Source organism: Spinacia oleracea, chromosome 6, assembly GCF_020520425.1.
Source record: "Spinacia oleracea cultivar Varoflay chromosome 6, BTI_SOV_V1, whole genome shotgun sequence".
NCBI classification, from domain to species: Eukaryota; Viridiplantae; Streptophyta; class Magnoliopsida; order Caryophyllales; family Amaranthaceae; genus Spinacia; species Spinacia oleracea.
In genome coordinates, this window is record NC_079492.1 from 127184952 (window position 1) to 127199709 (window position 14758).

General features: G+C 35.6%; 1 protein-coding gene across 1 annotated transcript; it reads right to left on the reverse strand.

Annotated features, from left to right (window-relative positions):
• Window positions 1-273: 273 nt before the first annotated feature.
• LOC110794421 (importin subunit alpha) lies at window positions 274-5832 on the reverse strand. Its single transcript, XM_021999401.2, has 11 exons — window positions 5463-5832; window positions 5159-5255; window positions 4600-4691; window positions 4344-4475; window positions 3354-3539; window positions 3082-3245; window positions 2876-2954; window positions 2025-2153; window positions 1792-1919; window positions 1330-1704; window positions 274-817 (listed from the first exon to the last, which is right to left on the reverse strand). Exons 1-10 carry the CDS (start codon window positions 5670-5672, stop codon window positions 1332-1334), a joined length of 1590 nt encoding a protein of 529 aa, XP_021855093.1. The 5' UTR covers window positions 5673-5832; the 3' UTR covers window positions 274-817; window positions 1330-1331.
• Between the last annotated feature and the right edge of the window lie 8926 nt (window positions 5833-14758).

The window sequence follows — 14758 nt, forward strand, 5'->3', positions numbered from 1 at the left end:
TTAAACAAATCAGCATTGAATCTTTTCGATTGTTAAAAATTATCCTGCTCACATGAAGATATTAATTGTCAATACAATAACCAGTTCACCATAACTTCAGCACCACGAGGCATACTAGTATAATATGTATGTCATTCTCAGATGACTTGTATCAGCGTTGTATGGGAAACATTCAGGAGCATATCAACATATGCAAGGCACGTCGAATTCAACAATTAGCTTCGCTGTTACAGAGTAAATTGCCATAATATTTGTAAATGGTGCTCAAGGGCGTCAACAATATGGTCCTTATATTGACAGGAACAAAAATTGAATTATTAACAATCAAATAATAGAATTGAAATATTATCAAGACAACTCAAAACTGGACGTTATATGACTGACCTAAAACCGGACTTCTAAACAGACTCGACAAATATTTCTGCCTTGATAAGCATGAATTAGGGTAGGCCCTCAAGAAGAGGGCTTCCCATCTGATAAAAGACCAAATACATCATATACCCATAGTGTAAATAGAGATGGAAAACCCTTATTATGCAGCCTAAATATATAATTGACTCCAAAAAAAAAATGCGCTTAATGTGTATAGCTGCATGACTACCCGCTTGTGTTGAATCGACTTTTGACCAGGACACTGCAAAAGATAACTTCCAAGAGGACCCATTGACGATAGTGTGCGCCACAAATGTTGAAGTGCTTAGCGAGCACCTCAAAATGGTTGGCTGGACTGGACCGGACTGGACCGACAACAATCTGGATATACTCGCAATATATCAACCCTCAAACTAGGGACTTCAATCAACCACTGAACTGAATCCTGCAAGTTTATACTAACATGTCAAATACAGGGCCAGGTTATGCTGACAGAAACATTTCAAAGGACAAAGATTGAAACAGAAAGTTACTTTTGCTAAACTTCTGGAGTTAATACTCCATTTCACATTACTGTTAAATTACATCTACAGAACAAGAACTGCACTTGAATCTCAAAATTCAAATCCATATCTCTGTCATTGTGTTCTCCAACATCCACTTCGCGAACCCAAAACTAACTTCTTCCATTTATTTGCCAAAAATTATTCAATATATGAATTCTGTTAAATATGATTACAAATAAATTTCAACCTGCCCTGCCCCCAGAAGAACATTTTTAATCCCAAACGAACACAAGCCTTTAGAATAGATATATCACTCATGTTTCAAGCAGCAAGAAAACTGAAGACAGTAGCATCCCATTGAAATTTCTCAAGTTTGTGAGAACATACAATAAATCACACATATCACAGATGACATAAAAATCAAGCAATAAAACAGAAATGCAGTTCATACCTTTAACCAAACTTGAATCCTCCCTGTGGAACAGTTAGGTCATTTCCACCAAACTCGAACCCATTTTGAGCCCCCTCAGCAGAAGGCAGTGCTTCATCATCATCATCAATCCAATAGGTCTCAAGAATCTTGACTGACTTCTCATAAATCTCATTGTTGTCATGACTCTGCAGGTTTTCTATCTTATCTAGACCTTCAGCATCCTCTATCATCTGAGCATAAATATTCACACCTTCGGTTGTACCCTGATTCTTCTCAGCTTCCCCAATCTTCAATATGTTCTCAAGACCTTCCAAGCAAACAGTGACAATCCTAGGATCAGGGCAAACTAATAGATCACACAGTGGCTTGATGCATCCCTGGCTCACCAAATATCTGCATCACAGAAATAACCTGAGCTACCCCATTCAAACATGTAGAAGAACGAGCAAAACTATGACAAATTAGATTATGTAGGCATACTTTATTTGATCAGGGGATCCTCCAGAAGTAGCATTTGAAATAGCCCAAGCAGCCTCCTTCTTGATATCAAACTCAGCATTTTGGAGAAGATTGACAAGAGGAGAAATAATACCAGCATCGACAACAAACTGCATTTAGGAAAGAAAGATTATTAGTAAGCATCATCTCCAAAGCACAAAACCAAAAAGTGACTTGTAAAAACCTGAAGAAGACAAATAAAGATCATTGCTTACCTGTATTTGCTCCTTAGTTCCAGCAGTGATGTTGGAAATGGTCCAACAAGCTTCTTTCTTTATACTCTTCTTGTAAGTTTGGTTCAGCAAGTTGAGAAGACATGGAAGAGCCCGATGATCAATAATGCACTGCAGAACATAGAAAGAGATGTGAGAAATGGAGGAAAGACCAATAAAACAAGAGACATAGTCCACCGTGCTTCATTTAACTTTCTAGTACACAAAATATGTGATTGGACAGATAGAAACATCTTCCAGTTTGGTATTATAGCCTCAGTGTTGTAACGAAAAATCAAAACTTTACAAAGAGTGTAATGCTAGCGCAAAGTAAAAATTAATTTCAGTCAAGAAAAAGGTAATGCACCCCTGTAAAAGCTACAGCTAATTATGTTCTATTTGCTCAGCAATATATTTTATCATTAACTCAAGCTTGACTATTGCACTTACTACAAATAGTACAACACAAAACTTGATTGGAAACAGACATCAGATTTGTAAGGCACAAAATGACCAGTATACAGTTAGGAAATAAATAGCAGACTAGCCATCTATGAGAAAAAACTCCAAACACCTATTTCTTCTAACTCCATCGAAGGCATCAAATATGCAACTTATTCAGAAAACCACAAAGAAAAAGTATCTTCTACAGTTCCTCACTCTTGGGATAGCATCGCAATAATCCCAATACGATCTCTGTCCATCCAAGACTGTGTTATGAATTATATTTATGAAAAAGGGTATGCTGCAAGTTATTGTCTACACACAGAAACATACATACATACATATTGGAAATTTTATCCAGATACACCCAAGTCAACACTTCACACACGATTCTTAGATACAGGACCAACCTGAGTCTGCATGTCATCACCGGTAACAATATTTCCAACAGTACGAAGTGCAGGAATGAGCACAGATGGTGAAGCATGACTGCAAAAGAATGGCATTATTATATGGGGGATAACAAACTGAAATTGAGCACATCAAGAATGGCATTGTTATATGGAGAACAAAGATCTGAAATTGAGCACATCAAGATACGGAAAAAAATACTCACAGTAAAAGCTCCACAAGTCTGGGGCAGACACCAGCTTCGATAACAGCTTGGATCTTGTCATTGGTACCATCAGATAGATATGACAATGCCCAACAAGCATCCGTAAGGATTTCATCGTCATTTGAATGAATAAGCCTCTCAAGAGTGGGAAGAGCAGGCTTTGTCTGGAAAATAAAATATACATATGGGAAAAACGTCAGCTACAAGTGTACAACAGAACCTTAAAGCATGCAAACTTCCAAAGTATTATCTTACAAATTAAAGAGAGTAACCTGGTCAAATGATGGTTGAGGCTTGCCTCTGCAGAAGTTTGACAAGGTCCATGTAGCATTTCGCAACATAGATAATTTGGCATTCTCGTTGAATTGAGCCATCAGTGGCATAAGGGCACCATGGGCAAGGACCAAATCCCGACATTTTGGTGAATCACCAGCAATATTCCCCAAAGCCCAAACAGCCTAGAGTTAAAGGAAACAGTTTTTTTAGCCCATAAAAATGTTAGATACTGTTGGAAATGGAAACTGTTTACTCAACATTGCTAGAAGAGCAGAAAGAAAGTCTCGGGCAAGCTAGATTCCTGCCAATTAGGCCCAGAAAGTCTTCAAGCTATAAATATTTATCAAAAAGCTGACTACAATAAGCAAAACCTTGGCATACTGTGGGTTGATTTTTTCTGTTTACTTAGAGCATCTCCAATGGTTGTAGCTAGGGACTAGCTTGAAATTTATAAAAGTTTCAAGCTAGTAGCTACACCATTGGAGTGAAAATAGTAAATTAGCTTGGTCAAGCTAATTAGCTTAAACAAGCTAATTTGCTTGACAATTAGCTTCAAAAGTTGCCATATAATTAATTGACAAGTGGGATATGTGAGACAAATTTAAATAGTAAGCTAGTAGCTAGTCATTGGAGAACAAATTAGCTAAACAATGAAATAGCTTTAAATCTCATGTAAGCTAATTGTCAAATTAGCTTACCATTAGAGATGCTCTTAGTACAATTGTCTTTATATAGAATTTGCTTTAAAATTTTAAAATGTATGATTAATGGAGCATCAAAATCCAGACAAAAAATAATTATGAACTGGAACCACATGGATGGGCCAAAGTTATATTTGCATGGGCCTTTCTGCCCAGATGTCCCCCCTCACCCTGGAAACAGCAAGACTCAATCCCTAATCTGGGATATAATAGACTTCTTCAACATCCAAATTAAATATATGTCGATATGCATGTGTTCAAGGCTTAAGCATCAATAATACAGACCTGTTCACGAACATCATCACTTGGTGAACCGAGAAGCTTCACAAAAACTGGAACAGCACCGTGATCAATGACAACTTTGGTGTTATCTGATGTGCCAGACGCAATATTTGTAAGGGCCCAAGCAGCCTCAAACTGCAAAAATCCATTGTGTTTGTGTCAGATAGAGGTGGCACTACAGACACACATTTGTAGCTAAAAACACATTTTAAAATTTATTTTCATACTAAAAGATTGCACTGCTTTCACTAAAACAAACCTGAAGCTGTGGGTAATCATCTCTGCCCAAAAACTCAACAAGACGAGGAACAACTCCTGATTGAACAACCTCTTCAATGGGAGGGTTACGCTCTGCAAAACAATCACATGGAAGTCTGTAAGGAGAACTGGCATTTACTGAGTCTTGTAAATCCAGGATCAAAAAATAAAACAAAGCAAGGGTTTTATAAATCGCAGTCAATACAGATCATATAAGCTTCATAAACAATTGAAGAAAATGTTGTATTCAACTCAAAAAAATTCAAATCCATGTATTCTCATTAACTATGTAATTCCAACTGAGTTTCACAACTATACTTAATTGGGTGTGAGGTTTGACACAAATACAAGTGATATTACCACCCAATGTATTTGAATTCAGAAATATACAATTACATTTCTACAAGCTTTTCGCCTAATTAAAGCACAAAAAGGCGATGTTCATTCATTGAGGAACTGTACAAGTATTTCTCTACCAGTTACCAAACTATACACAAAATAAGATGGCTTATACACATATTCCCAGAGTTGAATACAAATAGAGAACATTAGATAACTACCTATTGAAAGCAGCTTGCGGAAATGAGTAGTAGCTTCAAGTTGAGCATTTCCATCATCTGAACAAACACCAGCAACCATTTGTGGCAGACTTTCAATCTGTTAATCCAATAAATAGTCACAACATATAAAAACCTCACAAAGTATCACAATACATTAATACAATCATCATTGAACTAATACCTAATTATACGTCATACCAAATCAAAACAAAAACCCTACTCTATCATCAAATATATCAAACTACAATAGTACAATCAATCAACCATAAAATTGAAGAGAAAGAAATAGTTCTATATTATATACCTTCTTGTCAAAAGGAGCAGCAGAAGGCAATTGCTGAGAAGTAGCAGATTGAAAACCTTCACGACGCTTCTTCTGCAAATTCTCTTCCCGACGATTCTTACGAATCTCAACCATATTATCCTCCCTACGCCGCCTTCCCTCCTCCGCATCAACCGCTACCTTGTACCTGCTACGGCGGACCTCAGTCCTCGCATTCGGCCTCAAAGACATCTTCTCCGATCAATCGAAAAGAACAAAACACAAAAAACCCTAACCCTAAGAGAGAGAAAATAATCGACGATCGCCGATATTTGTTTGGTGTATCGATCAAAAAATAGAAGCAAGGGTTTTTTGAGGGTGGGAGAATTGGGGGAGAAAGAATGTTGAAATGAAGAAAGGGGAAAGTCGAGGGGGTTTATATACGAGTACGGTTGAAATGAAAGAGGGCAGAATTTCCAGGATTTTGCAATTATTTTTAGGTGTGAAATCAGGGTTGGTTTTGGCTGGTATTTACAGGTGGTGCCACTGAAATTTGAATTTTGAAGACTGGTTTTGTAAAATACGGAGTACAAAGTTGGGAATTGTTTTCAGGAGATTTTGTTACCGTTGGGTTTGCGTCAGCCATCATGAACCGTCAGATTCATTTTTCATTTTAGCACCGACCCGGACAACCCCTTTCTCTATACGGTTTTTTTGTTAATGGAGGTTGATTTTAGCACATCAAAAAATTATTTTGATTTTGGCATATTTTTATGAGTAAAGGCTAAAGAGTTAGGTGTGTCATTTTTTTTTTTTTTTTTGGTGTATCAAAATCATTTCTCGCATTTTATCCTTATATTTAAAGGGTGATCCCCAAATAGTTATTTTGAAATTATTTTTTTTTAAAAAGCTTCACTAACATATTATGTAAAGTGTATTACATTATTTACGAAGTACTTCCTCCGTTTTTCGTTTACCACAGACTCAGACGACCCATTCTCTTTTATTATACGGGGTATATTATGGATGTTGATTTTGACACACGAAAAAATTGATTTTTGCACACCCTTTGTGAGTAAAGAGGAATGCGTCAAATCAATTTTTTTGTGTGCCAAAATCATTTCCCATTTTTTATCCGTGTAGTTTTAGTTGTAACGACTCTTATTGTGTCGGGCGATGCCCCACCAAATAGTTACATATATCTTGAAATTATTTTTAAAAAAAACTTCACTGGCATATTCTTCATTACTTTGTATATTAAGTATGAAGTACTTCCTCCGTTTTTATTTAGTTGACACAATTTAACATTAACACTATTCATAAATCATCATGTGAGATCTTGTTAAATTCATTTTGATAAATATTTTCAAATATCACAATTTATAATTTTATTTTACATAATTAAAGTTATTAATGCTAAAAATATACTTTGGCAAACATGACTAGAGAAATGTGTCATCTAATAAGAACGGGAGAAATATATTGTTTAAAAACTAAAACTTGTTAACAAACTTTTTGAATAATTTACTTGATTTGTATAAAACTTGACTTTTTTTTTATTTCACTTATATACAGTACCTTATAAGAAATTTCATAAATTACAAATTGTTTATTGGATTACAAAGATTTTTGGTTTAAAGTGGAAACATATTTGGTAAGCTAAAAAGTACAAGGTGCTTTTTCCTAATTTTTTGTTACATATTTTTAACAACTTTATGTGGGATTTGAATAACTTTCAAAATACTTCGGTTACTCAAATATTGGGTATTAAAGTTTTAACAATGATTTAAAAATTATATTTTGATTGATTTAGAGTCATAACTTGATGAATTTGGGTGGTGGTTAAAACTTGACAACAATGAAATTAGTAAAGATTGTGGGTTCAAACATATACACCAACAAATTTTTGTGAGTGTTATATTTCTTTTGTGTGTGCATGACATGGCGTCATGTCATTTGCCAAGTAATTGTGACACGTGGAGATATATCATACATTGTCTTAGAGATTTAATAACATTACTACGTGGAGTATATAAATAGATAGATAGATATATAGATTTGATTTACACGGTTATTAATATATGAACTAGTGTGTGGCCCTGGCTTTGCTCCGGATTTTACTTTTTGTAAAAAAGTGCTCATTGTTAAAAGACTGTATTTTACATTTATATTGGAAAATATAACAAATATTGTAGCTAGTTGAGATGGTAAGAAATAAAACTTTAATCCATGAGGTTTGATGTTTGATCCTTGCTACATGTTTTTTTGGTTGTCAATAACATTCCGTGATGCTTATTAGTGGTGACGTGGCGTATAAGGAGGGGTATACGTGACACATATACGTTTTCCTAAACGCCTTTTAATATATTAGTATATAGATTGTTATACGCTCTCCAGTTTTTGTAAACTATGTTAGGCCTCGTGCAACGCACGAATTTACTGAACATATTTTAATTGTTTTATTGCACACTGACTTATTAAGAATAATATTTTAAGTTGTGACATAGGTTATTGGAAAATAAGAGAAAATTTATATTCATATGAATTACAAAATGATTGGTACTTATTGGAGTTTAAGATTTCGACAAAAAATATAAGTTGGATAAAAGAAAAAAAAAACTTACTCCCTCCGTTCTTGATTATTAGTCTCTTTTAGAATCTTGTCACTATTCACAATTGAAGAGAATCTTCTAATTTTTTTCCAGTACGTACTTCAAAATATATTCATGTGAGATCTTGTTTTGTTCGTTTCAATGTATAGTTTAACAATATCAAATTTTGATATTTCTTTAACGTACGTATTTGGAGATATTTAGGTTTAAATATTAAGTTGAAACGGATGAAAAGGTCAAAAGATGATATTTAGGTACGTATTTGGAGTATTTAATATTAAGTAAATTTATTTCGTTCTTCTATTATTAAGGCTCACTCCGTATTAATGTTAAATTTTGCACATGTGTATTTTTTCCCCTATTATAGCTAATTTTTATTCTATTTTTTATTCTTTCCATATTTTTTTTATAAAAGGATAATACTCCGTAAATATAACCGGTTTTTCTTTTTAGGGGAGTTCATGTTTCTATTTTAAGGGTGATTCATTTGATTGTTGAAAGATGGTCATTTGAAAGGTGGAGGGAAACTTTTGAGTTGGGGGTTGGCTGGAATTAAGTTGGCCATGTACTATAGTCTATACCCACTTGCTTGGATTGTAGTATGATTGATATGCTACTACTAATGGGTTTTAGCCCTTCTCAGTTCTCAGTTTCTCACTAGTCTACTTCGTCGACTATAATCTTCATAACAATTTGGTACTATTCCCACTCTTTGTTCCTTAAAGACGGTATTTGTGGTTGGAATGTGATATTTGTATAGGAACTTATTAAATTAGGTTATTTAGATTGTCTTAACCCTAAAAGTGTTTAGTACATAAAAATAAAATGATGACCTGAATATGTATCCTGAATTTCTTACTACCTTGTTATGTAATAAATCTTTTACTTTCCTCGTTTCAATATTATTACATCATATAGGCTTTGCAAACGAATTTACGTAGTAGGTAGAAAGAGAAGGACACTGTCAAAAATAAAAATTTGCCAATGTGATACAAACATTAAATAAACAACAAGTGTTAAGATGAAAGGGTATATAGAGTATTTGTAGTGTGAAAAAACTATTTTAGTTTCTAAAATGAAAATGGTGCAATATTTGTAAAACTTCCTTATTGGGTAAATGTTACAATAATATTGGAATGGAGGAAGTATAGAAATCCATGAGATTTGAATTTAAGTGGCTCAAAAGACCAAAGAAAGTCCCTACAAGTCTACAACTGTTGTGAATGTCAAGTGATACAACACGTTTTTCTCAACCAATTCAAAAAATTCAACCAACTTATTCTTGTAGGGCTCGTTCGGTATCACAATCAGTTTTCAGTTTTTGATTTAAGTCATATGATTTTACATTGAGCCGTGAACTAAAAACAATTACAACGATATTAATCATTTTGATTTTGAAAATTGACAATAAAAAAAATGAAAGTTACTTTATGTGGTTTTCATATTGTTGTTTTTAGTTTCGGGTTTTTCATGAAATGCCCTCGCAGTTTGACTTTATTCACCAAATACGCTCGTAGTTTTAGGTATTCACCATATACTCCCGAGTTTTAATTTTCTTGCATGAAATACCCTTAATGACCCTTAATGGCTTACGTCGTTAAGTCAATGTTAGTATGCCTTTACTATTATACCCCTAATTCTGGCGCACATTTGAGAACTTGACAAAGACACACAATTGTCAAAAAAATTTAAACCCCGACCTTTCTCCTAGCTTCCTTCTTCCTCTGTTCTTCCCTCGAAAAACCTTGCGAACCCTAAAAAAAAAAATTGCGATATTGGAGGAGATTTTGGGGGAGATTGTTTGCAATTGATAAAGTGAAGTCTCCACACTTGATTCCACACTCTCGCAAGCCTAAAAGTAACATAATTTTGGGTTTTCCAAGTTCTTCAGCAAAAAAGTCGGGTCAAAGTAAAGAATCAAAATAAGGGTGATCTGGCGCACAAACTTCTCTTCTTCATCAGGTACGCTCTTTAATTAGTTTTCTTGTAATGCATGTTTTGGTTGATTTATCTGCGAAATTTTTAGGGTTAGGGTTTATAAATTGTGAATGGGATTATATGGAGAATTTTTATCATGTAATTTCTTGATTAACGGGTTGAATAATGGTTTGATTAATTGGGTTTTATTTGTACTTTAATACGTGTGTTAATTTCTTGTTATTTGCGATTGTTTAGGAATGAGGAGGGTAGTTTGGTTGTTGTGTCACTACAATGGGTCACATTTTGATGTTAAGATAGAGGATGTTCATGCCACTAATTTCTTGGAGATGCTTAGGAGTATATTTAAGGATTCCGTTAAGCAAGGTGTTTTCTTGTCTGGGAATTTTAGATTGTATTATAAGGATCCTAAATCGGGCAAGTTAATCGAGTTTTTTCATGATGGGCATGTTCAGTTGATGCTTGATGAGTTTAGGAGAGCAGATACTATAGAGGTATTATTTGAGGATTCAACATTAGACCAAAGGCTTATGATTAAGAAAGTTGTCCAAAAAATGGAGGATGAGAAGCGAGCTGAAGAAGAAGCTCGTAAATGTAGACATGAGGAAATTTAGAGGGCTAAGAAGGAGGAGTTGATTAGAAGGAGGAGTTATTGAGACAACAAGAACAAGAGGAGTTTTTGAGGTATATTGTGGTTGTTGAGGCCCCGATAATATCGTGCGATGACATGCGTGTTGAATATTTTAGGGTGTGTACTCAACTTGAGCCTGAAGAGATGGTAAGTGGGATGTCACAACCACTATTTGAATTACAACCACGACACCCCTCTCCACCAACTAAAACTCCTCACCCCTCTTCTCCACCACAAACACAACCTACTCACACCCCTCTTCTCCACCACAAACAGAGTATGATACTCCCTCTTCTCCACCACAAATATCCCATGTTCAGTCCCCCCTCACCATAAATAGAAACACCCCATACATTCTCTGCAACACCTCAAACAGAGCCTGCTCAGAAAGCCCCTCCACCACCTCCACCACAAAAAACAACTAAGAAATGTAACACTCATCCACCTATACAAAGGAGAGGAGTGTTAACAGAAGCAGCAGTAAGACTAGAAAGGGGCAACAATGTGATGAGATTCCTGTTAGGGAGGGTGATGGTCCTGAGCTTGATGATGATGATTATGTGTTTATGGATGAGGGAAGTCAGCGCATCAAAAAGAAAGTCTGAATTTTCTACGGAAGTCGGCTCCTAGATGCTTGATGAAAGTTGATTTTAAGGCTTGGTTCACCAATGTTCAGCCCCCTAAAGCTGCTAAACTCAGTAATAAAGTACCTCAAATTTTTCCTTCTACTTCGAGTTGTCTCGTCGAGGGAGGAACGAAGTGAAGGCAGCTGAAAGAAAAAATATTTTTGACAACTTAGACCCAAGGGGTGGTTTTCATACCGTCCACTAGCGTCACTTCAACTTGGCCGTTGCCAACTCTTCTTTCCGATCTTGATTTCTTTCCGGTCCATTGTTCGTCCCTGGTCCTCCTATGTTTTTATTGGATGGTTAGCTGTGCGAGAGATATCTTAATAAAAAAGAGGATATGGCAAAATCAGCAGACATTACGGACAAGCCGCCAAGGTGATAGAGTCTTTAGGACGATGCAGAGGTAGAGTCAGGGTAATAGACTCTTGTTCTGCAGAAGAGACTCCTTGAAGAAGCCTTGCCCACCCTTTTCTATTTTGAGAGATCCACTAGTTCAGAATTCTCATCGTCATGTGCAACTATGGACTTAAAAATGTATTTATCGCCTGCGAATTTGCCTGAGGACTTCTGTGTATCTGATGAGGAGGAAGATGATGATCTGAGAATGTTTGTGGATTCTGGTGAGAAGGAGGAAGATATTCTGGAGGGGGAGGTTGGTGAAAAAACATTTGAGGATTTCTTAGATGGGGAATCACCAATGGATAAGGTATACAAGAATGAAAAAGTTGTGGGGGGGGGGGGGATGGTTTATGGGGAGATAAAGTTGGAAAACTTGGATGATTTTCTCAAGCAAGGGACACTTCCTTTTGGGGTGTTAAGGGATTTCTGTATCCAATAGGGGTTTGCTTTGACGACTCCAGTAGGTTCACAACAAAGTGTTACCATGAACTATGCAACTAGAAAATTCATGCATCTGTGTTCATGGATAATGTGAGTTGGGAAATTAAGAGTTTGACAGGGCATTACACACTTGTGGCAGATTGGTTGTTAACCCTATGGTGAGTTCTGAGTGGTTGTGTAAGAATCTGTTGGAGGATATACAAGCCAATCCTGACTACCCTGTTGGAGGCTTACAAACCAAATGTAGGGAGACGTTTAGGGTTGAAGTGTAATTCCCCTTTAAATTTATAAAGTTTATTAATATGTTTAACGTATAGTGTAATCCCCCGTAAATTCATAAACGTTATTTATATATTTTAATGTATAATTAATTATGTTGAAATAGAATTTACGAATTTTAGAAATAAAAATGTAATTAACGGATATTTATTTTTATACTTTTTAAATATTTCAATGATTTATGAAATTAAAATAATTTTAGAATTTTACGTTGAAAAGAATTCGAATTACGAAAACACGTTCAATTGAATTTAGAAAACAATCCTAATCGGTTTTGGATTCAAACATTAAAGCTCAATCCTAATTCTAGCCCAACTTGTTAAAGCCCAAAATAAGTAAGCCAAAATAAACCCAAAACCCCCCTTCACGTGAAACCAAATCTCAAACCCCCCCCTTTTTTCTTTTGTTTCACGTAACCCGTTTCTCCTTCACGTGAACAGCTACCCTCAAACTTTGCAGCCGCCAGCCACCGCACACCTGCCGAACCGCCGTCCCTGCGCCACCGCTGCCCAACCGCCGGTAACTCCTCCTCCTCCTTTTCCTTCTTCATCTTCTTTTGTCTTTCGTTGTTTTCTTGCCCTTCTCTTCACTCGATTATTTCGTTTTCCTCACAGCAACCACAACAACCACCAAGCTCGACTGCCGGCGACCAACTACGCGACCACCGGTCGTCCTCCGCCGGTAACTCTCTCCGCACCTTCGTCCTTCTTTCCTCTCTTCCGTTCTTTCTCCCCTCATTCGTTCTTTCTATTTCTTGCTCTCCTCCTTAAGTGTATTTATTTTTTGGCAGCCACCATCGACAACCACCATCAACCGCCACCATCGACAACCATCAGTTGCGCTGCCAACCTTGCCTGCGACCACCGCCCGTGCCGCCGGCCAACTCCTTCTCTTTTCTTTACTTGGTTATGTCTTGAACCCTAAGTAATTACATTAAATATTCTAATTTTATGTTATTAATTTAAGTTATGTTTAATGGAATTGAATTTAGGATTTTTATGTTTTTCTAGATTTATATATTATGTTTAAATAGCAAATTTAATTTTCAGATTATATAAATGCATTGAAATAATGATTTTAATTATTTAAAGCTTGATTTTTTAGTCTTTAATGGTTTGAAATCATGGTAGGATGATTAGGGATTATTAAATTTATTGTTTCAATGTTCTAAGAACGTAAATTAGTCTTGGTGAAGGTTTTAAACAAGTTATATTGCTGAAAATTTAAAGTACGATGTTTGCAAAGAGTTTTCGACGAATTTCAATCACTAATTCAATCATTATGATGCTAGGAAATCAAATATTCAAGTTTTGATATTGGGGAAGGTTCTAAATATGTTTAGGATGTATTTAGAATGCTTTATTATGGGTGCGAATGATTAGAAATTGATTGGGAATATTTGTTGGTTGTTTTAGGCGAAGAATTCTTTTTAGGCGACTTTTGAAAGTGTTAAAGTGGCCTATTAGTTTGTTTACACAAGGTACGTACATACCTGTGTGCTTGGAGATGTGTGTTATTATTGAAACCGTGTTGAATTTGTCGATGAACTTGGTTATGTTGGAATTTACATGTTTAATATTGTTGAATGAACATGGTGAACATATATTTCGTTATGAGAATTATAACATGTTAGTATGGATGATTGACGCAAACATGTTGCTTGGGAACACTATATTATTTTATATATTTGTTTAGATCGATTGATCGCTGTTCCCTTTTAGATTTTCACTACTTTATGAGGCCCGATGACCTTGTTTATTTAAGTTGAAACCTTATACCCATATAGAGGGGTTGATCAGTATTAAAGGAAAGGTTGAATTTAATTGGAATGAGTCTTGATTGATACCTTTGTGATCACTTACTTAATTCCAAGATAAAAACAGTTGTGAATAATTGTTGATTGTATGCCTTATGTGATTGTTGAGTCACAACAGAGTTTTAATCTGTAATCATGTAAAGTGAAACTGAGTAGCAATAGCTTTAGACTGTGCACGTCTGAAGTGACGGACAAACAGGAGTTGGGGTTCATGGTGGTAGCCCATGGCCTTTTCTGGGACCGGATTGATCACCGTGTCCTATTTTTATTCAAAAGTTCCTCAATATCGCAGGTCACTGAGTTTACGGAGTCGTGCCCGTACCTCGTCTTCCTTAGTGAAGCTTCTAGCTAGACAACTCGGTCCATTGACTATTTCAATTAAAATAATATGTTGTTATAAAAGTTCTAGTCCAGTCTAGCCTAGTCTAGTCAAGTGTGATCTTCAAATTAATATGTTTTGTTTGCCCTTATGTTTTATTAGTATCATGCTAGGATTGTTCGTTTAATAGAATCATGTTAGGATTATTATTGATTTTGTATGTAATACTCAGCTTTGCTGATTACGTGCTTTGTTTATGTGTGTTGATCATGGC